This window comes from Acinonyx jubatus, chromosome A2 (assembly GCF_027475565.1).
Source record: "Acinonyx jubatus isolate Ajub_Pintada_27869175 chromosome A2, VMU_Ajub_asm_v1.0, whole genome shotgun sequence".
Taxonomy (NCBI): Eukaryota; Metazoa; Chordata; class Mammalia; order Carnivora; family Felidae; genus Acinonyx; species Acinonyx jubatus.
In genome coordinates, this window is record NC_069383.1 from 148,713,340 (window position 1) to 148,735,730 (window position 22,391).

General features: G+C 42.7%; 1 protein-coding gene across 21 annotated transcripts in view; it reads left to right on the forward strand.

The window, feature by feature from the left end:
• MAP4 (microtubule associated protein 4) overlaps positions 1-22,391 on the forward strand; it is a 203,214-nt gene that overhangs the window by 146,526 nt on the left and 34,297 nt on the right. For 12 of the 21 annotated variants that reach the window (XM_053219477.1, XM_053219474.1, XM_027038588.2 and 9 more), the window contains 4 exons: positions 414-548; positions 1,341-2,501; positions 3,180-3,302; positions 5,287-8,658. In XM_053219477.1, coding sequence (XP_053075452.1) covers positions 414-548; positions 1,341-2,501; positions 3,180-3,302; positions 5,287-8,658 — 4,791 coding nt within the window. The remainder of the gene's footprint in view (positions 1-413; positions 549-1,340; positions 2,502-3,179; positions 3,303-5,286; positions 8,659-22,391) is intronic. The other 9 variants (XM_053219487.1, XM_053219491.1, XM_053219492.1 and 6 more) reach the window with 2 other exon arrangements.

The following is a 22,391-nucleotide window of genomic DNA, read 5'->3' on the forward strand; positions in this document are numbered from 1 at the left end:
CTGTCCTAGTTCTTAATAATTTACAAAACATTTTCACAAAACTGTCTTGTTACGTTGCAGAGGGAAATATTGATCTCATTTTACAGATGAGGAAATCAAGACTCACAATCCCTTATTATACTTCAGTTGCGATATTGGTGCTTGCGTTCAGTCTTTGGTATTTTGACTCTTTGCAGTGCAATGTAGGAGGCTGCCAACCAATGCTGATTATAATGACATGACAGCCATTTAAAAAATTTGCCCAAACATAAAGAACATTAACAGTTTTTCTTTATACTTCCTTTGTTTTTCACTGGTGCTTAGGTTCGTGTCATTATGGCAGTGTATAAAGCTGATTTTAAATACCAGATGCCTTTTTTCCCCCCATTGTTGACCCAGTTTCAACAATCTGTGTGTTTGTGTTTCAATATTAGGTCTGTTTCCCTGTGACACATTTGCTCCTGCAAATGTTGTGCCTCAGGAGTGGCCTGTGGAAGCCCCAAACTCTCCACACCCGGAATCCTTCATTTCCCCGATGGTTGTGACGCAGCCTCTGCAGCCCACGGCAGGTAAATTATTAGAACCCGTCTTCACTTAACGGTTACGGTATCATAGTCCGTTTAAATCATCAGACTTTTTGATTAGCAGTGGACAGCAGTATAGATAAAGTTTCAGAACTATCACAAATGCCTTTATTACTTCAGTTACTGGTTTCACAGCTGGAGAAATGAAGGCAAAATTGAAATACAGCACTTGGGGTTCGTGGGCAGAGAACATCCCTTTTCAGTTCAGTGCAGACTTGGAACTCTAAGGTTTTTTTTCTGGATGTCCCACAAGTTCCCATTCTTTTTTTTTTTTTTTTTTTAACATTTTTATTTTTATTTTTGAGACAGGGAGAGACAGAGCATGAACAGGGGAGGGTCAGAGAGAGGGCGAAACAGAATCTGAAACAGGCTTCAGGCTCTGAGCTGTCAGCACAGAGCCCGACGTGGGGCTCGAACTCACGGACCGCGAGATCATGACCTGAGCCGAAGTTGGCCGCTCAACCAACTGAGCCACGCAGGCGCCCCTCCCATTCTTAAAATAACTGTGTACCCATGTTGTTGTTATTTTTAAACCTGTGTTTTAACTCTTCTTTTCCTTTCCTCCTCCACGATTTATTCTCTTAGTATCCTATTCTTCGAAGTATTGGGACTATCAAAGAGTGGGCACAAATACATTAATTAGACAGCTTCTTAGTTATGTTCAGGGTGTTGTGGTCACAAAATCTAGATACTCTTATGCTCTCAGAAAGTAAGTTTTGAATGTAGACCTATGAGCAGACGATGATGGGTTCTAAATTTCCAACTTATTTCCCTTAGAGCCAGCTGAAGAAGTAGAAGTGAAGAAGGGAGCAGAAGAGAGGGCACCAACAGAAGCATTGGAAATCATGATGGGACTGAAGGCTGATGACATGGCACCATCTAGAGAAACAGAGATGTCTCCAGCCAAGGACATGGCACCAGCCACAGAAACAGAGGTGGCATTGGCTAAAGACATGGACCCTTATATCAAATCAGATGTGACACTGGCTAAGAACATGGAATCATCTATGGAATCAGATATGGTCCTAGTCAAGGACATGGTACTATCCAAAGAAACAGAAGAAGCCCCGGTGAAGGATGCTGTTTTGTCCACAGAAACAGATGTATCTTTAGCCAAGGACATGGTATTGCCCACAGACACAGAGGTAGCCCCAGCTAAGGATGCGATACCATTCAAAGAAACGGAGAGAGCACCACCTATAAAAATGGATTTGTCCCCAGATGAGGGCATGGTAGCACCCACAGACAGACAGATGACCCCAGCCAAGGGTGTGGAATCACTCTCAGATATAGAAATGGCACTGGCTAAGGACGTTGTGTCACCCACAGAAATATCCTCAGCCAAAGAGGTAGCCTTGTCCTCAGAAACAGAGGTGGCCCTGACTGGGGATATGGCACTGCCCCCAGAAACCAAGATTTTCTTGACCAAGGATGAGGCACTGCCCCCAGAAATGGAAGTGGCCCCAGTCAAGGATATGGCTCCACATCCAGATACAGAAAAGGCCCCAGTGAAAGACATGGCTCCGTCCCCAGAAACAGAGGTACCCCTGGGCAAGGATGTGCTTCTACCCCAAGAAACAGATGTGGCCCTGGGGAAGGACCTGGCTTCACCTGTAGAAACAGAGATGGCCCTGGGCAAGAATGTGGCTATGCCCCCAGAAACAGAAGTAACCCTGATCAAGAATGTGCCTCAGCCTCCAGAAACAGAGATTGCTCTGGCTAAGGATATGGCTCTGCCCCCTGGGACAGACGTCACCCTGGCCAACAATGTGAGTCCAGCCAAGGATGTTGCACCACCCTCAGAAACGGAGGTGGCGGCTGTTCCAGCTAAGGACATGGAAATTGCGCAGACACAGGAAGAAGTACGTGAGGAGGCCCAGTTAAAATCTCTCCGGGATGAGGGGCCATCAGCTGCATCTACTTTTATCATTTCACCAGGTATGGGTTTAAGTTTACTCCTTATTTCTGTCCACCAGCGTGTAGTCTCCAGAAAGGTGAGGGACACACGTTGTGCCAGATAAAATACAGACACACTGTATTTTACAAGTCTACACACATTCCTGCTCTTCTAGACAGTTCTTTCTCACCTTCTCTCCCTCCTCCAGTTTCTAACACCTTCCTCCTTATTTCTCTGCTGGTCTGTTTTCCTTGTTGATAACTTAAGCCACAAAAGAGAACCTTCACAAACTTGTGCTACCTCATCTGCCTACTTGTGTGCTGTCTCCATAGTCTCTGCCTCCCTCCTGTTGCTGTAGGTGAACTGTCCCTGCTCCTAGGTGTGGCCAGTCTCTCCAGTTTGCATTAGCTCCCATCTCCTCTCGCCTACTTAGGCATGCTGCCCTAGCCATTCTTTCCTTTCTTGCCTCTCACCAATCTTTGTCCCTCTCCACTGGCTCATTCCCACCAATGTACAAATATCTGTTATTTTTCCCCATCTGAAACAAAACAAAAACGTTCCCAACTTCACTGTCTAGCTACCACTCCATTTCTCTGCTGCTCTCTGAGGACCATCGCTCATTCCTCAAAAACCATTCCTGAATCGAGTTTCTGAAAGGTGGAAAAACAGCTGAAATCTTGCTGCTCTAAAACTTGTGTGGTTTTTACTGTTACATCCAGAACCAGTGACAGCTGTGGGTCAGAAGTACAACGTGCCAACAGATGAGGATTCTGTGTTAGAGAAACAAGACCAGAAGAAACCTGTCAGTAGTCAGCCTTCTGAACTTTCTTCAGAGAGCTCAGGTAAGTTAGGGTAACAAAGTGGACTCTTTGAAACCACTTCAACTGGGAGCAATGGGGTGATGGTGGATGTTGTCCCTGATTTCTGGTGATCAGTAGTATTGTTTAGGAAGTCTGTTCTCTGTCTTGGACAGATTTGGTCTTGTTTAGGCAGAAAGTCAGCTTACATATTTTCAAATTACTGCTACATCGACTCAAGACACCTAAATTTTAACCCAGTTCAGCTGTCCACTATGCTATCTTGTGTAATCTCAGGCAGGTTATTTAACTTTCCTGTGTCGCTGTTTATTCAGCTATAAGAGGAATGCACTGGTCAAATGTTACGGAAATCTTTACTAGTAAGCCCTTGCTAGTTAGTGTGTTTCATGGCCCAACAGCATCTGCATTGCTTGGGAGCCTATTAGAAATGCATCATCTTGGCTTCCACTTCAAATCTTCAGAATCATAATATGCATTTTAACAGGTTCTCCAGATAATTCTTATGTACAGTAAACTTTGAGAGGCACTACTCCAAGATACTTTCTGACTTGGAGTTTGATCATTCAGCGAACTTTAAGGTTACAGGTTTTTGACGTAAGCCAAAAGCATGTGTATATGATTAACCACTTAATGATTCTCTGCTTACTTTTCTGTGACTGTGATTAGAAGGGGAGCTTGAGGGCAGGGACCCTGACTTATTTCACTGAGAATCTCTAGTGCTTGCATACTGTCTAGCCCCAAGAAGGAGCTAAATAAAGTTTGGTTTTTTAAAATGTTGTTTTAGTGACTCAACATAGCAATAAAGATTTATCAAGTCCTTATTGTGTATGAAATATGCCATGCTAAGGCACACAGATATTTAAGTCTGGGCCATTGCCCTTGTGTTGTCATATCATAGCCTGGATGGTGAGGAAAGTTCCCAGGCGCATGAACTCTGAAACCAAAGTTTTATATAATAATTGAATAAAATAGCACCAAATAGCTGCTGGTTAATTGCCAAATTAAATGTTATAGGTGTTGTGGGGGTACTAAAGCCTTGCAGTTTTTGAGAGAAGCAGTAATTGACCTGAGGTGTTAAATATAGGGTAGCATTTGGAGGACTTTGGAGGGTAAAAAAGAGTAAAAGTGCTACTTAAGTATATTTTAATGTCCTCCGAAGTCATTTCATTGGGTTGACTTGATAAGAGTTGTCTTAGACCTGCTCTTAGTGACACTTTTCCCAGGATCTTGAATCCATACTGCATCAACATAGAGACAGGAGGTTGGACCAGTTGATTTCCTGAAACTTTTCCAAGGGTGCTTATCCTAGTTGTTTTAATTTATAACCCTACTGGGCATTATGTTTATCTTTCTCTTTCAGGAAGAACATTTAGGAACAGAACATTGAAATCTAACACATTTGTCTTTCAAAGTAGAAGGTTTTGGTTCTGGAATGATGAGGATTTTTCTTTGGCCAAATTACTAATTCAGTATCTTTTATCTTCTTCCTTTTTATTCTCCCCAGTAGCATAAGTCTGGCCTTCTGGTCTGTTTCCCAGAGTCAATCTGGTTAGCTTGACAAGTAATTAGGATAATATTGGTGACAGACTCTTAGAATTATAAATTCTGTCCAAAATCGTATGTATTTCATTCAGTTAATTAACAAATGTCACCAAAGAGATAGGAGCTTATCATCTTGTAGAATCATCATGTTGTAGAATTGGGATTTATGTACCTATTAAAAATAATGACAAATGTAAATAAGGATCTGATGAGATTTACAGGCAGTACTTGTTACAGAAGGTTAGAAGATCTCTGAATTTTTTTTTTCTTTGCCTGAGATGATGATCTTTGCTAAGTATTTGCTGATCCCAGCTAAGGGTGAGAAATGTTTTGGAAAAAAACTGTAAATAGTATGTAGGTTGGTGAAAATAGACTTAACTGAGTCAGTAAATGGACTTTTTTTTAAAAAAGAAACAATAACAAGGAGTTTTCTGTTTGGAATTTTGGCCAACTTCATGTATTGCAGGTACCCCTCCCATACAAGGCAAACAAGTGTGCAAACCCAGTGACCGCAGGTCCACTCGGCCCAGGCCTGCCAGGGTCCCTCCTGAGCTGCTGGGAGTCTCTTCTCCACGGAAGACTCTTGATCCTGGGCTGGGACCCTGCTCTCTGTCTGAGTTGGGTTGGGTCTCTGGTTCATCTCCCTGTGGTGATCCTGGGAACCAAAGGAAAACTGTTCATGTTGACTTCCTTGAACCCAAGAGAGATCTTGGCAGGGAGGCCTGGCATATAGAAAGCCCACCGATGATGATGAAGAAAAAAAAGAAGAAACCAAAGCAAAAGAGATACTCTCAACCCCGGGCTGGGGGACCTTGGGATGATGACAGTGTAGACGACCATAAAGGTCATCCCTTTGCAGCTGACACGCAGCAATCAGGTGTTTTCCCCAGCTTATCTACCACTATGGGCATGGAAGGTGGACTGGCATCCAGAGAAACCTTAAAAAAGGACTGTGAAATGGATTCCACAGCTGCCAAACTGGTAGCTGAGACCTTCATCTCAGAAAGTCTCAGTGTTCCTTTGTGTCCTTTGGAAGACACAAAGTCTTCCCCCAAAACTGCAGAAAGTTCTCAGCCCAAGCCAAGAATAGAAGCAGAGGTCAAAGATAACAAGTCAGTACCACTGGGCCAGGACCAGAAATCACTGCAACAAGAGGAATGCAAACCACAGCGTGCACCCCACCCGAAGACCCCTGTGGATAAAAGCCAGACAGTAGGGTCGCCCGATCTAAAAGGACCCCTTACAGAATGTTCTGCACACAGAGTAGAAATTCCTTTGGAGATCAGACCCAAAGAGAGTTGCTCTCCTGCCTTGGACCAAGAGTCTGTGGATGGGGGTTCCAAACCCATAGCAGGAAAAGTACTGCCTACTCTCGTGCCCACTTTGCCAGCTGGTGCCTCATTAGGAAGTAGTCTAAAAGAAGGGAATGATAAAAGTAAGGTGACTGAATTGCAGAAAGACAGACAGAAAGGGTTTTTGGAAGGAGCTGAAGAGATTAAAGAACTAACAAAGGAAGCTTTTCCTACACAAAGACAAGAGATGAGCATCTTGGCTTCCAGGCAGCCGCAGGACGAGGTGTTAGTTCAGGTACCTGGGTTAGGGAATGAGCCATCTCAGAGAATGGCAGGGGACGGCAGAAACAGGAAGGGAAGGGCAGGTTCTGGGAAGGTAAGAGCCAGTTCTGGGAAGGGTAGAGCAAGGTCTGAGCCACCGTTTCTTCTGGACAGCTGGAAGGATGGCCCAGCTGTTCTTGCACCAAGCGAGTCGACCCCTAGAACTGAAAGAATGACTGCTGGGCTGAAGTGTGAGGAGCTGGGTTCTTCAAAGCCACCAGGGACCGCAGCAGATCTCCCTGAGGCAGTGGTAACGGGGAAGCCTATGGAGACAGCCGACCCTAGGGGGGCAGGCACCTTGCACACATTAGTTCATTTGGGAAATGGTGCAGGCGTTACTCAGACTTCCGGAGCTAGAGCAGAACAAGGAGCCACAGCTGTAGATATGGGTGTCAGTAACCAGAGCAAGGAAGGAAAGTGTCCTTGGATGGATGGTGAGGCAGCTCCCTGGATTTCTGAAAAGCCTAAGAAAAGGAGTAGTGAGGGAAAAACCAAAAAGTTCAAAAATAATTATCCCACACAGCCTGCTCGAATGGAGAGCAAGGAAGAAATCCCCAGCCCATCTTTTGTAGGGAAAGATGGAGATACTGGTAGCACTCCTCATCAGAACAAGGATTTAGGACTCCCTTTCCCCTTAACTCATGGTCCTCTGTTCTCACATGCATTAGCTATTCCCACAGTGGAAGTAGGTGACCGAAAGAGGAGAAACGTTGAGGTTAATTCTTTTGAGCTTGGGAACAAAGCTCTTGGTGGGAACAAAACAAACACAGTCAAGGACTCTGCTGTTATTGAATCAGCTACCAAGGTGACAGATGTGAGCTGCCAAGACCAAATCCAGGGGGCAGGATTTGTTCCTTCAGTAGTGTCTGAGGAGAATAAGACAGATGCAGCCAAGGGACACACTGCAGTGGCTGACAAACCAAATAAAAGGAGCAATGATGGAAAAAGTAAAAAGGTTAAAAATAGTTTTCCCGAGAAGCATCTTCTGGAGAATAAGATAGATGCAACAAAAATACATGTTCCCATGGAAACCACAGGGGACCACAGAATTGAAGGAATGGGCTACATGGATGAAAATAGAAATATTACGTTTACCTGCCCCAGAACACCACCAGGGTTGATGAATAAGTCAGCCTCTCCAGAGGCTCGGGAGTCAGCAGCCTGTGAAGGACCACCCACTCCTGCTTCTCAAGTAGTAAAGGAGGGTGTTTCTTTTCCAAACTCCTTGGCAGAAAGTGGGCAAGAGACAACTCCAGCCCAGATATCCACATCATTAGTGGTGGATAACCGCAGCAAAGATGGAGTCCCAGATCAAGAAAGACCCAAGTCCCCCTCCGTTGTTATGCCTTCTACAAGCACAGGAGGAGTTACCCTAACTTCTACAGCAGCCACAGAAACAGTTAACCGTCAGGGGTGTAGCTGTCTTAAGAATAAAGGTGAGCTTGCCGATCCCGTGAAAACTGAAGCAGGGATAGAGGGAGGACATGTGATAGGAGAATCTGAGTCAGTGCCCAGTGGTGCATCTAAGCATTCAATAGAAAAAATCACAGAGCTTGCAAAGGAACACTTTCTTTCCAGAGTGCCAGTAGAAGACCAAAGCCTAACAGGTGAGGTCAGAGTCCTAGAAACGTGTGCGGATAGTAATAATTTTCCAACACACCCAGTTACTAAAAAGAAAGAGTCTGAGGGAGGTGCTGCTCCAGTTCAAATCCCTGACTTATTAGGAGACAAAGCACAAAAGCCCAATTTGTGTGAGGACCAAAATGCTGACAGTAGCGATTCCAAGGACCCAGATGGTTTGAATAAGGAGGTAGATAGGACTCTTTTGCCTCCGAAAAGTGAAGAAAATAAAGTGGAAGAAGTTAGCCTGGCTTCTCCAATCACTGAATCAGAATCGATTTCCTTGGCAACACCAGAATTCCAGTCCGATTCCTTGGATGGCAAAGCTGCGACTACCCCGTTGCAGGTGGTAGATCAGTTAATAGTGACTGCTTCCGAGGATCTTGAACTCCCAGAGCCCAAAGATAAGATCTTGGAGGCACCTGACACAATGAGTGAAAAGTCTGAACCCAAGGCACCCGGAGAAGGGAAGAAGGAAGATAAAAGCAGAGTGGCAGAACCGATGAAAGGCTACATGAGACCTACCAAGTCCCGAGGCCTGACTCCACTTTTGCCAAAGTCTCCCGTCCAGGAGCGAGAGAGATCCAAGCAACTAAAGTCCAGCGGTATGACCCTGCCATGGGGCGATGTGTGTGCTTGTGGCTTTTGAGTCAGCATCCAAAAGGCACAGAGCTCGTGCTTCGGTTCCATCCAGATTCTAATCATCCTTGTTAATCATTGGTTTGTTGGCATGAAAATGTGTAATTGCTAATGACGTGTTTTCTGCAGCCAGGGCATGCCTTGTGTCCAGCTTGAGGAGGCTGGTGACTTGGTTGCATGCCTTTTTTACCCAGCACTGAACCTTGAGCTTTAGAGGAAGTAGAATTTCAAACAATAAATTGTTTAGCAGAAGGCCTGTCACCATCCACTATTCTTCATTAAAAAAAAAATTTTTTTTTTTGCCTCCTGTGTGTAAAGCTTACAGCCAGATTTAATCATTATTTTGTATAAGGATTCACAGGAGGAAAGAAAACATTTCAAGTTCAGCTGTATGCGTGGGATTTTTTTTTTTTTTTTTTTTTTTTTTGTCTGTATATATTTGTAGCTTGTGCTGGTGGGACTGAATATCCAAATTGCTTTTAGAATCCGTGAAAATGGTCTTCCCCATATGAGGACCAGCATTGGTAGGCACAGACTTTGTGTTTCTGAGTAGCGGGAAATGATCTGTCAGTGTCACACCACATCTTTTACCACTTTGATGCTCACAGCCATTGACTCCAGGTGCATGTTGGGCAGAGCTTGGGGCATCAGTTGTTGTCTGTAAAACATACTCTACATCTACGGACAACTCATAAAACTTGCCAGTGTGCGATTCCTCATAATTTTGCCCTTTTTGGATCTCATCAGTCAAGTTATTGGAATGAGATTGAGCAAGATGATTCCTTTGAGATTTAGAAATGTTTTCTTTTCTTTCTTTCTTTTTTTTTTCCCTGAAAAGTATACATCTAATCATAGCTTCCTGGAGCCTAACCTTCGAAAAGATGTTTCCTGGCGTTTGAGTTTTTTCAGCCTACAGATGATGCTGTTTCCCACCTCGCATGATGCAGCTACTAACTCCAGAAATTAAAATAACACCAGTTGGCCCTGGGGTTTTGGAGAGGCTTCGTCAGGGGATGATGTGCTGCATGGTGTGGACTTGTTGTTTGAGGTCAAGCTTGTGATTTGCATGGATTTGTACCCAGTGAGGAACACGTGCTGTGTGTGTAGAGAATACTAAAGGTCATTTATGTGCGTAAGACATTCTCGTCTTTTCTGTTCTTATGTTTCTTCTGTTAGCTACCCTATTACCGAGGCAGGAAATGAAGTCATATGTAGAGGGCTTTCCAGCCTTCATTAACACTTCCGGTTCTTTACTAGAGTTTGTCTAGAGTTTGTAGACTCTTTAGTTTCAAGGGTAATGTTTTCCTGAACTCTAGCCATTTCTTTTTGCTCAGTATTTCTAAAGAAATGTAGCGAGAGGATTTGTTTTGATTCTTGAGCAAGCAAAGCAGAAGTTTGAGAACTGTTAGGGCCCAGCCTTGGCCAGGCCAGGACCAGAGACTTGGGTTAGGGGTGGCCTTGCAAAGGGGCTGAGGAGAGAATGGTGGGTTTCAGGCAAAATTTGGTGTTTCTGCTAGATTTCGATCACACCTTTTCCCTAAGGACAATCTATACTTTTTTAATGGATAATTTTTTTAACTAATTTTTGAATGTTAGTACATTCCCATGGTACAAAGGGGTATACACTTAAATGTAAGTCTGCCTCCCTCCATCAGTCCCCATTCAAGTTTCCCTCTCCAGAGACACCCAGTGTTAACAGTGTCTTACACATCCTTCCAGAGAAAATTTACACATAAAGAAGCAATAGCATATATATTTGCAGATTTTATACAGATGAGACATATAATACATACTGATGTGTGCCTTGGTTTATAAACTTAACAGTTATTGTAAAAATCTTTATAAATCAGTACAAAGAAGGGGACCTCATTCTTATTTAACAGCTGTATAGTATTGCATCATGTGGATATACCCTAATGTATTTTATCACTTCTTTATTGATAGACATCTAAGCGTTTCCTAGTTTTTCTTTTCTTTTTTGTCTTTTCAAGTTTATTTATTTGGGAGAGAGGGAGAGAGAGAATCCTAAGCAGGCTCTGTGCTGTCAGCACAGAGCCCAGTGTGGGGCTCAAATTCAAGAACCATGAGGTTGCGACCTGAGCCTGAATCGAGTCAGGCACTTAACTAACTGAGCCACCCAGGCACCCCTCCTGGTTTTTCTTTATTAGAAGCAAGGTGCATAGACTGTCCCTCTACATACAGAATGTCATACTTGCATACTTGTGCAAGTACATCTGTGTAATAAAAGGGACCTCTGGAGTAGACTCTCTGGTTTGAAGAATGTGTTCGTAATTTTGACAGGTGTTGCCACATTGTTCCCCACAGGGCCACAGAGATGTACTCACCCTCAGTGTATACCAGTACCTGCTCTTCTGGCCTTCCTCCACTAGTGCACATTTTTTGTTTGTGTGCTGATCTAACAGGTGAACAGTGATTTATTGGCGTGGATTTATTTTGGGTTTTACTTATTTAGGGGCTTCCTTGTGTATTACTGAGTTTATAAAAACCATCCCTACTCTGAGATTATAAAAATAATTTCTGTTTCTGGTTTTTCACATTTTGAATCTTTGATCAATCTAGAATTTTCTGGCGTGTGTGTGTGTGTGTGTGTATTTATGAGATGTGGTATAGAATTACTCGGTTGTCCACCAACATGTGTCTTAATCTGTCTCCCACTGAAGTGCTGCCTTTGTCATGCTCTAAATTCCTGTACATAGTTGGTCTATTTCTGGATTTTCTTTTCTGATTCATTGGTCTTCTCGTTGAAAAGTATATTTTCATATTTCATAGTATATTTTAATATCTAATAGGTCTAGTCCAGTCCCACTCCTCACCCTGTTAGTGTTTCTTAGAGTTTTCCTGACTCTCCTTGCTTATTACTACATAAAAATTTGAGAATTGACTTGTATAGTTTTGTAAAAACACAAAACAAAACAAAAATCCAGTCACTGTTTTTCTTTGAATCACATTAAATGTATCGGTTATCGGGGGAGAGTTGTTGTCTTGTATGGTGAGGTTTTCTATCCAATGACACAGTAACATGCCATGTTCATGTGAACTTCACATGTTCAGGTTTACATGTCCTTGTCCCTCACTGGTATTTTGATGTTTTCTTCTTGCAGATCTTGTATCTTTCTAGTAAGGCTTATTCTTTTTTTTTTTTTTTTTATGTTTGTTTATTTATTTATTTTAAGAGTGAGAGAGTGTGCAAGAGGGTGAGGAGCAGAGAGAGAGAATCCCAAGTAGGGTCCCTGCTGTCCGCACAGAACCTGACGTAGGGCTTGATCCCACGAATCATGAGATCATGACCTGAACCAAAATTAAGAGTCAGACACTTAACCAACTCAACCGACTGAGCCTCCCAGTGCCCTTAGTGACGCTTATTCTAAGGTGTCCAAGAAGCAGGAGAATGTGCAGATACAGAGCTTCAAGTAAGCCTGGAGTCTGAGGCAGGAAACTGAGTGGAACAGGGAGTATAGTGATTTGTGATAGGGGACGGGGCAGGGTAGCCCCTCATACCCAACTACCACTCTTCCGTGTAGGCTGTGATGTTTCATCCACAACTGGTTGTAGGCCTGGCCTTATTATATTTTTTCTTTTTCACTTCAGATCATTCGTGTTAACTGCCTACTCCTAGATTGCTAGCAATTAATAGTAACTACCATCTGTTAATATCATGTGCCTAATTATCTATAGGTAGGTAAGTAGACACACACACACGTACACACACACAAAACAATACTACGTAGTATTCTCTCCATTTTATAGGTGAGAAAAATGGAGACTCTCCACATTAAGGTCATGCAGATAGTATAGTGGCAGAGGCAGAATTTGAACCGAAGTCTTTCCAACTCTAGGGCCCGTCATTTTCTCATTCTTTTCTCAGAGGAACCTTCCAGACGTTTTAGGTTCTTAAAAAGAAAAAGGTGGAAAATTAGTCATTATATTTTCTTAATGTCTAAGCACTAAGTAAGTACTTTTTTAGGTAGAGAAGTGGAAACACCTCATGAGGACATACATTTTGAATCAGAGGCTAATTTGGGATTGGGATCTAGGTCTTTTGACTCGGCCTAGCATTTTATTCTCCAGGCAGAATAAAATGTGTCTGACTTATTCATGTGTTTTCCCTAACACATAGTATTGAGCTTTACATACATATGATGCCTGATGACATATTAAAAATTATAAATGAATTATCTTTTGTGAGTCTTAACCCTCTTTGGAAGTAGGGAGAGTGAATAGACTGCTGATGTCTCTTTTGGCTTAGTGTTCCCTCGCCTTTTATCTTTTCATGCCACTTTCAAGTTTAGGGAAACTTTACCAGAGGGCTTCTTCACATATATTGCATGTTGTTCTAGGCAGGGAGGATTGTGAGACTTCAGGTAATCTGAGCTCACCTTGGCAGAAAAGGACTTCCTTTGGGACTTTTTTTTTTTAATTTTTTTTTTTTCAACGTTTATTTATTTTTGGGACAGAGAGAGACAGAGCATGAACGGGGGAGGGGCAGAGAGAGAGGGAGACACAGAATCAGAAACAGGCTCCAGGCTCTGAGCCATCAGCCCAGAGCCCGACGCGGGGCTTGAACTCACGGACCGCTAGATCGTGACCTGGCTGAAGTTGGATGCTTAACCGACTGCGCCACCCAGGCGCCCCTGGGACTGTTTTTTGTGAATGGAAGAGCCAGTTTGAAAGAGCCTCCCTCTACTGGACTCTAGTCAATGCTGTCACTTCACCGGCAGCCAGGTAGAGCTGTGAGTGACTGTGCACTTGGCATGTTGTTCCCTGAGTGCGATAGTTATCACGGATCCCTGTAGACAGGCCCTTCCCTTTGCCAAAGTTAGAACCTAGCCTCCTTTTTTCTGGCTTCATTTTCTTTAGTTTGCCTGAGCCCATCATCCAACAGCTGGGAAACGTCGGTTTATGGTGGGAAGTTCTCTTGGCATGCAACTTGAAGTAATTTATAAACCCCAAATCCTAACAGTTTTACAAATAAAATATGCTCGGCAGATGAGAAGATTACATTTGTAATCTTAAAACTTGCTACAGTTTTACAACTGGTAAAGTATCGATTAAGTAATATTTCTTCTTAACTATAGTGCCCTTCCTATAGTTCCTTTCCTTACCGCTTTCTTCCCATTTACCTGCTTATTCTCTGTTGTTGGTTTTTTTAAATGCTGTTTATTAAAGAAATGTAGTGGAAAATGGTATATGTCATACAACTAAAAATAGCTACCATTTAAAAAAAATGTTTATTTAGAGAAAGAGAGAGAGCAAGCACAAGCAGGGAAGGGGCAGAGAGACAGGGAGAGAGAGAATCCCAAGAAAGTTCTGCACTGTCAGTGTAGAGCCTGAGGTGTGGGGCTCGATCCCACAAACCAGTGAGATCATGACCTGAGCTGAAATCAACAGTCAGACTTTTTTTTTTTTTTAAGTTTATTCATTTTTGAGAGAGAGAGAGAGAGAGACAGCGTGAGCAGGGGAGGGCCAGAGAGAGAGAGAGGGAGACACAGAATCCAAAGCAGGCTCCAAGCTCTGAGCTGTCAGCACAGAGCCCCTGACGCGGGGCTCGAACTCTAACCCCAAGATCATGACCTGAGCCAAAGTCATACGCTTAACCGACTGAGCCACCCAGGTGCCCCAAATAGCTATCATTTTTTTTTTTTGAAATTTACTCTATGTTCAGCACTCTTAAACTCTCTCAACCCTCAAAGAACCTGTGCTAATGTTTGCCTCATTTGACCCAGTGCATGTAAATATTCTTTGAAATGAGTCCAGCAGATATTAATTTTTCTACTTTAAAATGAGGTTGGTGGGGCACCTCGGTGGCTCCGTTGCTTAAGCGTCTGACTTCGGCTCAGGCCATGATCTCACAATTTGTGGGTTCAAGTCCTGCGTCAAGCTCTCTGCTGATAGTTTGGAGCCTGGAGCCTGCTTCAGATTCTGTGTGTCCCTCTCTGTCTGCCCCTCACCTGCTTGCTCTCCCTCTCTCTCTCTCAAAAAGAAATAAACACTAAATTTTTTTGTTTTTCTTGATGAGGTTGGTTCTTCCGCTCACACTTCCTTCACTGGTCACTTTTGTCCTCTGGTGACAATAGCATTGGCAGATTCAGAAAAAAAAAAGATAAAACAATTTAGCTTCTGATTTTTGGTGTTGCAGATATATCTATTTCTTTAAAATATGAAGTGGACAGGTGTGCCTGGCTGGCTCAGTCAGTAGAGCATGTAACTCTTGATCTTGGGGTGGTAAGTTCGAGCCCCACATTGGGTATAGGAGATTACTTGAAAATAAAATCTTAAAAAAGAATAGTAATAAAATAAAGTAAAATATAAAGTGGACAATAAAGAGATCTTCCCTTTATTCCCCTTACCTCTTATTTTTTTATTAAAAAAATTTACACTTAATTTAACATTAATTTTAATGTTTATTATTTTGAGGGAGGGAGAGACAGAGTGCAAGCAGGGGAGGGGTAGAGAGAGAGAGACAGACAGACAGACAGAATCCTAAGAAGACTCCAGGCTCCAGGCTCCAGGTTCCAAGCTGTCAGCACAGAGCCCAAAGCGGGGCTCAAAATCACGAACCCGCAAGATCATGACCTGAGGTGAAGTTAGATGCTTCACTGCCTGAGCCCCGCCCCTCCCCTCCCCCCACAGCGCCCCATCCCTTACCTCTTCTTTTTAACCTAAAATGTTAATGCAGGCCATTTCAGCTGTGAGCAAGTTGAAATTGGTAATTTTTAAACTGTTTAGCAATGATAACTTGTATAAGTTTAAATTTTTTTTTTAATGTTTATTTTTGACAGAGAGAGAGACAGAGCATGAGTGGGGGAGGGGCAGAGAGAGAGACACACAGAATTCGAAGCAGGCTCCAGGCTCCGAGCTGTCAGCACAGAGCCCGACGCAGGGCTCAAACTCATGGACCGTGAGATCATGACCTGAGCCGAAGTCGGATGCTTAACCGACTGAGCCACCCAGGCGCCCCGATAATTTGTATAAGTTAAACAAAAATCTAATTATCATACAATGTTCCTGTTACACTGTGAATAGTGGACACTCAAAATGATTTGGACTTTTTAGTAATTTCATTCATTCATTCATTCATTCATTCATTCATTCATTCATTCAACAGACACCAGGTAACATTACTCCCACATTCTAAGGGTAGATTAACGACACATTCTCTGCTTCTCCAGGATTCTAGAGTGGGGAGATAAACACAAACATAATTTTACTCTAATGAGAGAAGTTTTATAATACAGTGTGAGCTAAGAGTTTATAGAGCTAGGTCAGGTAAAACATTCTAGGGGATAGACTGCGTAAAGGCATAGTGAAGTACAAATGCCTGGAATATTTGAGGAGTAGCAAACATTTTGGAGTGACTGGCATATAAGTCAAGTTTGGGGAGCAGGGAGATCTGTGAAACATTTTGAGATGAGATTGAGAGAAGGAATACAAGCTCTCAAAGGGTCCTGGGAGTTGTCTGTTGCCTCCGTAAGCAGAGGATATTAGACTTTATGCTGGAAGTGATGTGGGACGGGGGGTGTTTACCTATTTTAATTGGATGATTCTCTTTTCTTTCTTGAGGGCATGGGAAGGTCAATACTATGCTAAAAGAACAAAGGGTTAGAATTTCCAAGTCATACTTCTTGGGGGACTTTTCATCTATAAACATTTTAATGCTTAAGGGTGTCAAATGACAAAAATAATCCAGTTTAGATAGGAGTTTGATGTCCTTTATTCAAAGGAAAACAATCCATGGATTGGGGGAGTACAGTGCCTAACAAGCAGAGGTGCACTTTTCCCGAGGAATTTGGGGCAAGAGCGAGTTTTATAGAGCATTAGAAGAGGCACTGCATGACAGCATGAGTGACTAAGAGGTTGGGGATTTCCTTATAAGACTAGCAGGTCCTATTTTCTAGGGTAAGGTAAGCTAACTAAAGCAGAGTTGGAGGTTTGTGATTGGTATATATTAGGTTACCTTGACAGTGAGGCGTTTCCCAAAAGTGCAGGCTGACTTGGCTCTAGATTGGTGAGAGGAGCCAGGCCTCCATTTTTGGGGTCCCAGTAGGTGAATTACTTTCATCAGGAGTCACATAAGTTAGATTGCTGGTTTCATTTTTTTAAAATCCTATCTATTTCCCAATCTTTGAAACTCAATTAGGGAGAATCACAGTTTTCTTGAGTTAAATATGTACTAAGAAACATTTCTGAAATTCAGTAGAATATGGCTTTGAGATGGTTGTGCGTATATATATATAAACACAAACATTATTTACTTTCAGGTAAGAAACTTAGATTGCAACTTTGTAACCTTCAGGTTTTATTAGTAAAGAGTATCAGTCATTGTAATCAGTGGAATTATTGACTGTCATTGTAATGATAATTTATTAGAAATTGTTTTCTGGAGACAATATCAGGGAACATTTGGTCAATCTGGAAAGTAGTTTTGTTGCCTTGGTAACGACGAGGAGAGATGCAGAGGAACCAGTTGTGGAACATATCAAAACCAAGGCCCTGAACAGGTTGGGTACTAGCTGAAGGTACAGACGAAAACAGAAACATCTGCCGGTACGTCTGCTAAGATCAGAGACCTTCAGAGACCTGCAAGTTGTGCCAGCACCCTTGGAGGCTAGACAGGTCATTATATGGTCTTATAAAAGAGCCTTAGAGGGGCACCTGGGTGGCTCAGTGTGTTGGGCATCCGACTTCAGCTCAGGTCATGATCTCACAGTTCGTGAGTTCAAGACCCACGTCAATCTCTGTGCTGACAGCTCAGAGCCTGGAGCCTGCTTCAGATTCTGTGTCTCCCTCTCTCTCTCTCTTTCCCTCGTTCACACTGTCTTTCTCAAAAAAGGACTAAGTGTCAAAAATTAAATAATAAATAAATAAAGCCTTAGAAACCACCACTGACCAGACACATGGGTGTATCTATGTACTTTCCTTAGACTCAGAGTGGAACTTAAAAATCTTTAACCCAAAGGACCTTCCAAATTGGAACCTCTCTAGATGAGTTTAATGATGGGAAGGGTCAAGTCAAATTATAGAGTCCGTATTCAAGGAATCCATTCATCCTTCCGCTAAGCAGAACTTTTCTGAGAGCCTACGTACTGTATCAGATTGCTGGTCACCACCATGGCAAAGATGGACTCATCATTTTCTTGCCTTCCGGTAGCTCCCAGGAAAGGCACATAAGTAAACGATTATGGTGTAGTTTCCAAATAGAGTGTGAGCAAGTATGATATTGTAAAAACATGAATGAGCCGATTTGGGGGTGGGGGTCTGGGAGACTTCACAGAGGTGACATTTAAGTGGGTTCTGAAGGAGTAGGAGTGGAACCAAGAGGAAGGAATTCCAGTGGCAGCTGAGTCTAGAATTGAAGCCTTCTGGTTCTTAAGTAGATTTAATTTCTTTTTGCCTGGATGTGCTCAACCTTTTAAGGTATCATGTAAGTTTGTCATCTAAGAGCCTGATAAAGTATCACAGAAGCTGGGGAGATTTGAGTTCCTTGCCACAGCTGTCTCCTGTGGGGGAATGTGCATTCCTGAGTGAAACTCTGTCTATAATTCTGAATTGGACCAGAGCACTGACAGAGCCTCAGTTTTTACTAATTAGTCTGTCCTAGATTTTCCCCATTTTTCACGAGCCAGATAGCATTCACCTCATTTGGCAATCTTTAAACCCATTAATTCTTGTTCCCTGTGATTTCTTCCTTGGTATGTGTTACAAAAGCAATAGTGTAGTCAAACTATAATCCACTCTGTCCCCTTCCCTATGTAAAAACCTCTAGATCTCTACTTTTTCCTATGGAAGCAGGACCTGCCTGCCTATGCAGAAGCACCATGAAGGGGAAGCTCACAGTGTTGAGGAGCTGTGAAAAACCATTAATGTAAATTTAAGTTCTCTCAGAATGGAAACTAATAACCAGAGATCACTAAGGAAGAAGTTGCTCACACCTTCCTCATTCTTTGTACAATGAAAACAATACCATGATAAAGGTATAAGATGGACACTAAATCTTAATGCAGTTGCTTTTTCGTCTCCTTTATTTCAAGCTTGTTTTGCCCCCCAAACACACATACACATATACCACACGTGTACACATTGTATACTAGTTTTGGAAGCTTTGAATTAATCACAAAAATTGTAAATTAAAGTCTGTAGTACTTTTCTTTACTGAGCAAAAAAGAAACAATGAAAAGGAGAGGCAACCAGTGACTAAGATGTAGTTTTGCTCAGTTGTGTGGGAATCCTGTCAGTCAAAGACCAAGCATCTTCCACATGGCTCTTCCATTAGCTCACCATTTGATCTTAGGCAAACCATTTCATTTTCCCCCCTCTGGACCCTGTTTGCTCTTCTGTAAATTGAGAAGATTTAGAGGAGTTCCAGCGTTCGGATCCTGTACCGTAGCACATACGTCATTGTCCTTGCAGCACTGTTGTTATAAAATGACCCTTGTCCACTTAAGAAACAAAACAAACGAGCAAAGGAGAAAAAAAGAGAGAGACGAGCCAAGAAACAGACTGTTAACTACAGAGAACACACTGACGGTTACCAGAGAGGAGGGGTTGGGGGGGATGGGGAAAATAGGTGATGAGGATTAAGAGGGCACTTGTGATGAGCACCGGTAATGCAAATTAAAACTTAAAAAGACGATAATAAAAATTTCAAAACAGAATAAAATGCTTTTGTCCTAAAAGAGATTTGGAGAATAGGATATTATTTTCTTTAGGCAGTTTCTCCGATTTTGAGAGCCAGCTTTTCTTTTTCTCTTGTGTGTTATTGAAATTAGCGTTTGTATGGTGTTTCTTGGTGGTGGTGGTTTGTTTATTTTTGCCTACCTTTATCAGAAGGATTGTCATGCAGTAATTCTCCAGTCCAGGGACTTAATACTTTATCGTTTCACATCAAATTCCCTGCTGGAAGCGGTAAAACCTACTTCATACGTGAATACGTTTTCTTAGTTTTTTTTTTTTTTGTTTCTTTTTTTTAAGCTAGCATCAGCGGGTACATTATGTTAGCTACCTTGTTAGATGGTTTTTATCTTCTGTTGCTTCACACCTACACAAGAGATGGATTCTGTGGGTGTCCCCATATTATGCCTTATGTTCTCCCGTTGTACTCAAACCCAGACCCCTAGGTGACACCAGGCTTATGTGCAAGCTTGAGCATCTAGCTGACGTGATGTCTTGGGCACTCGCCTGTACTCTGGGCTTCCTGTCTGGGCTTATACTTCTTGGCCACTGACCTCTCCGATTTCTTCTTCAACTCTCTGACTCTTGAGCCCTCGAACACTGAGGCCTCTGCTTGGCACAGTAGCCGAACATTGTCTTCTTGCAGGCTGACCGCATTTCTGATGTGTAGTAGGAACCACAGTCTAGAATATGTGCTTCTTTGTGACCAGCCAGCTTCATTCTCCTGGTTCCTGCTCCTGGTCTTTGGCTGACTCACAGTTTGCAGTTTGCTATTTATAGATAGAGTTGTTGAGACAAGATACACAGGATTTGAAGATACCAGGGACTTAACAACTATAGTTACTGCCTTAGCTTCATTTGTTTGTTTCATTTGTTGTTGGTACCAGTGGGAGGCTCTGGATAGGCTGGCTGGAACTAAAAATCATTGGACTCTAGGGGCGCAAATTTAAAAATCATTTGACTCAGAGGAACAAGTGTCCATGCTTGTTCTTCACCTAGGCTGTCTCTGCCCTTTCAGAATATGGCAGCCAACTCAGCCCCTCTTGTCAGACTTGCAGCTACATACATCCCCTAGGTAGTCCTCTACCATAGGAGCCCCAAGTTAAAATCAAACCACTCTGAGTTGGACGTAGCAACAGACCTGTGAGTCCTTGATGCATGTTTCAGCCTTTTCACTGAGTCGTAAAAGTGTTAAAACTGTGACACTGGAAGGCACCTTAAAGGCCCCCCTCATTTTACGGAGGAACAAACCAAAGCCAGGAACAGTTAAGTGTGTTGCTCAGAGTCATAACTAGTAAATGACACAGAGAAATTTTAAAACCTGGTCTTTTGACTCCAAACCAAATTATTTTTTTCCCCACAAACCAAAGATAGAAGGTGTCAGTAAATTGGGGCGCCTGGGTGGCTCAGTCGGTTAAGCGCCGACTTCAGCTCAGGTCATGATCTCGTGGTTCGTGAGTTTGAGCCCTGCGTCGGGCTCTGTGCTGACAGCTCGGGGCCTGGAGCCTGCTTCGGATTCTGTGTCTCCCTCTCTCTCCACTCCTTCCCCACTTGTGCTCTTTCTCTGTGTCTCAAAAATAAATAAACATTAAAAAATTTTTTTTAAAAAGTGTCAATAAATTGAGGCTGTGTGTGTGTGTGTGTGTATTAGGGGTGGGGAGTGACTAGTTTCTCAGTGGATGGGGTTGTTGAGGCATACCTAATTTCTAAGGCATTTTCTAAGATTTGCATCTGGCATGTTTGGACTGCATTACAACAGCCTCCTGCAGGCGTTCATAATTTTCATCCTATATTATGCATACATAATTGTATTATTCACTTATAATGTATGTATAAAAAGATAAGAAAGCCAGAATTCAGCTATATTTTATCACTAAGCCTTTCCGTACCCAAGACTCTTCATCTTTCTTTTTCCCTGATTAGTAGAATCATGACCTTTGTGGTAGAGTAAGGTGACACTGGTTCCTTGCCAAGGAACCTTTGTTGGCTTTGACATGTATTGCTATTAAACTACTTAAGGTCAAGAGGAAGGAGAGGCTCAGTTTATGTTCAGGACAAAGGTTAAATGGAAAAGCACATTTTTTGAGACTTTCAACCCTGCCACTCTTGACCATCAACATAGCCCAGTGTTACGTACTGAAGTTAATGCAGAAAGCGTATACAGTTGGCTTCTGCACTATGGTTGGGGACTTGAGAGAAGTGATGTGAGTAATGTGAATAGTAGAGAAAGGGTACTTGGAGACAGAGGCTCCAGTTAAGGAAACTTTCCTGGGCTGGGCTTTGGTAATCTCATCACATTTTATAGATCAAAGAGAGCAATCTTAACTTGAACTTTTTTCTCTTTTTTTTTTTTTTAATTCAGGTTAGTTAGGGGCACCTGGGTGGCTCAGTTGGTTAAGTGTCCGACTCCGGCTCAGGTCACGATCTCCCAGTTTATGGGTTCGAGCCCCCTCTTGAGCTCTGTGCCGACAGCAAGGGAGCCTGGAGCCTGCTTCAAGTTCTGTGTCTCCCTGTCTCTCTGCCCCTTCCCCGCTTACTCTCTCTCTCAAAAATAAAATAAAATAAATAAAATAAAATATAAAATAAAATAATAAAATAGGGGCGCCTGGGTGGCTCAGTCGGTTAAGCGGCCAACTTCGGCTCAGGTCATGATCTCACGGTCTGTGAGTTCGAGCCCTGCGTCGGGCTCTGTGCTGACAGCTCAGAGCCTGGAGCCCGTTTCAGATTCTGTGTCTCCCTCTCTCTCTGCCCCTCCCCTGTTCATGCTCTGTCTCTCTCTGTCTCAAAAATAAATAAACGTTAAAAAAAATTTTTTTAATAAAATAAAACATTAAAATTTTTTTTAATTCAAGTTAGTTAACATACAGTGTGTCTTGGTTTTAGGAGTCGAACCCAGTGATTCATCTCTTACATGTGACACCCAGTGCCCATGCCAAAATGTGCCCTCCCTAATGCCCATCACCCATTTAACCCACCCCCCCCCCACAGCCCCTCCAGCAGCTCTCAGTTT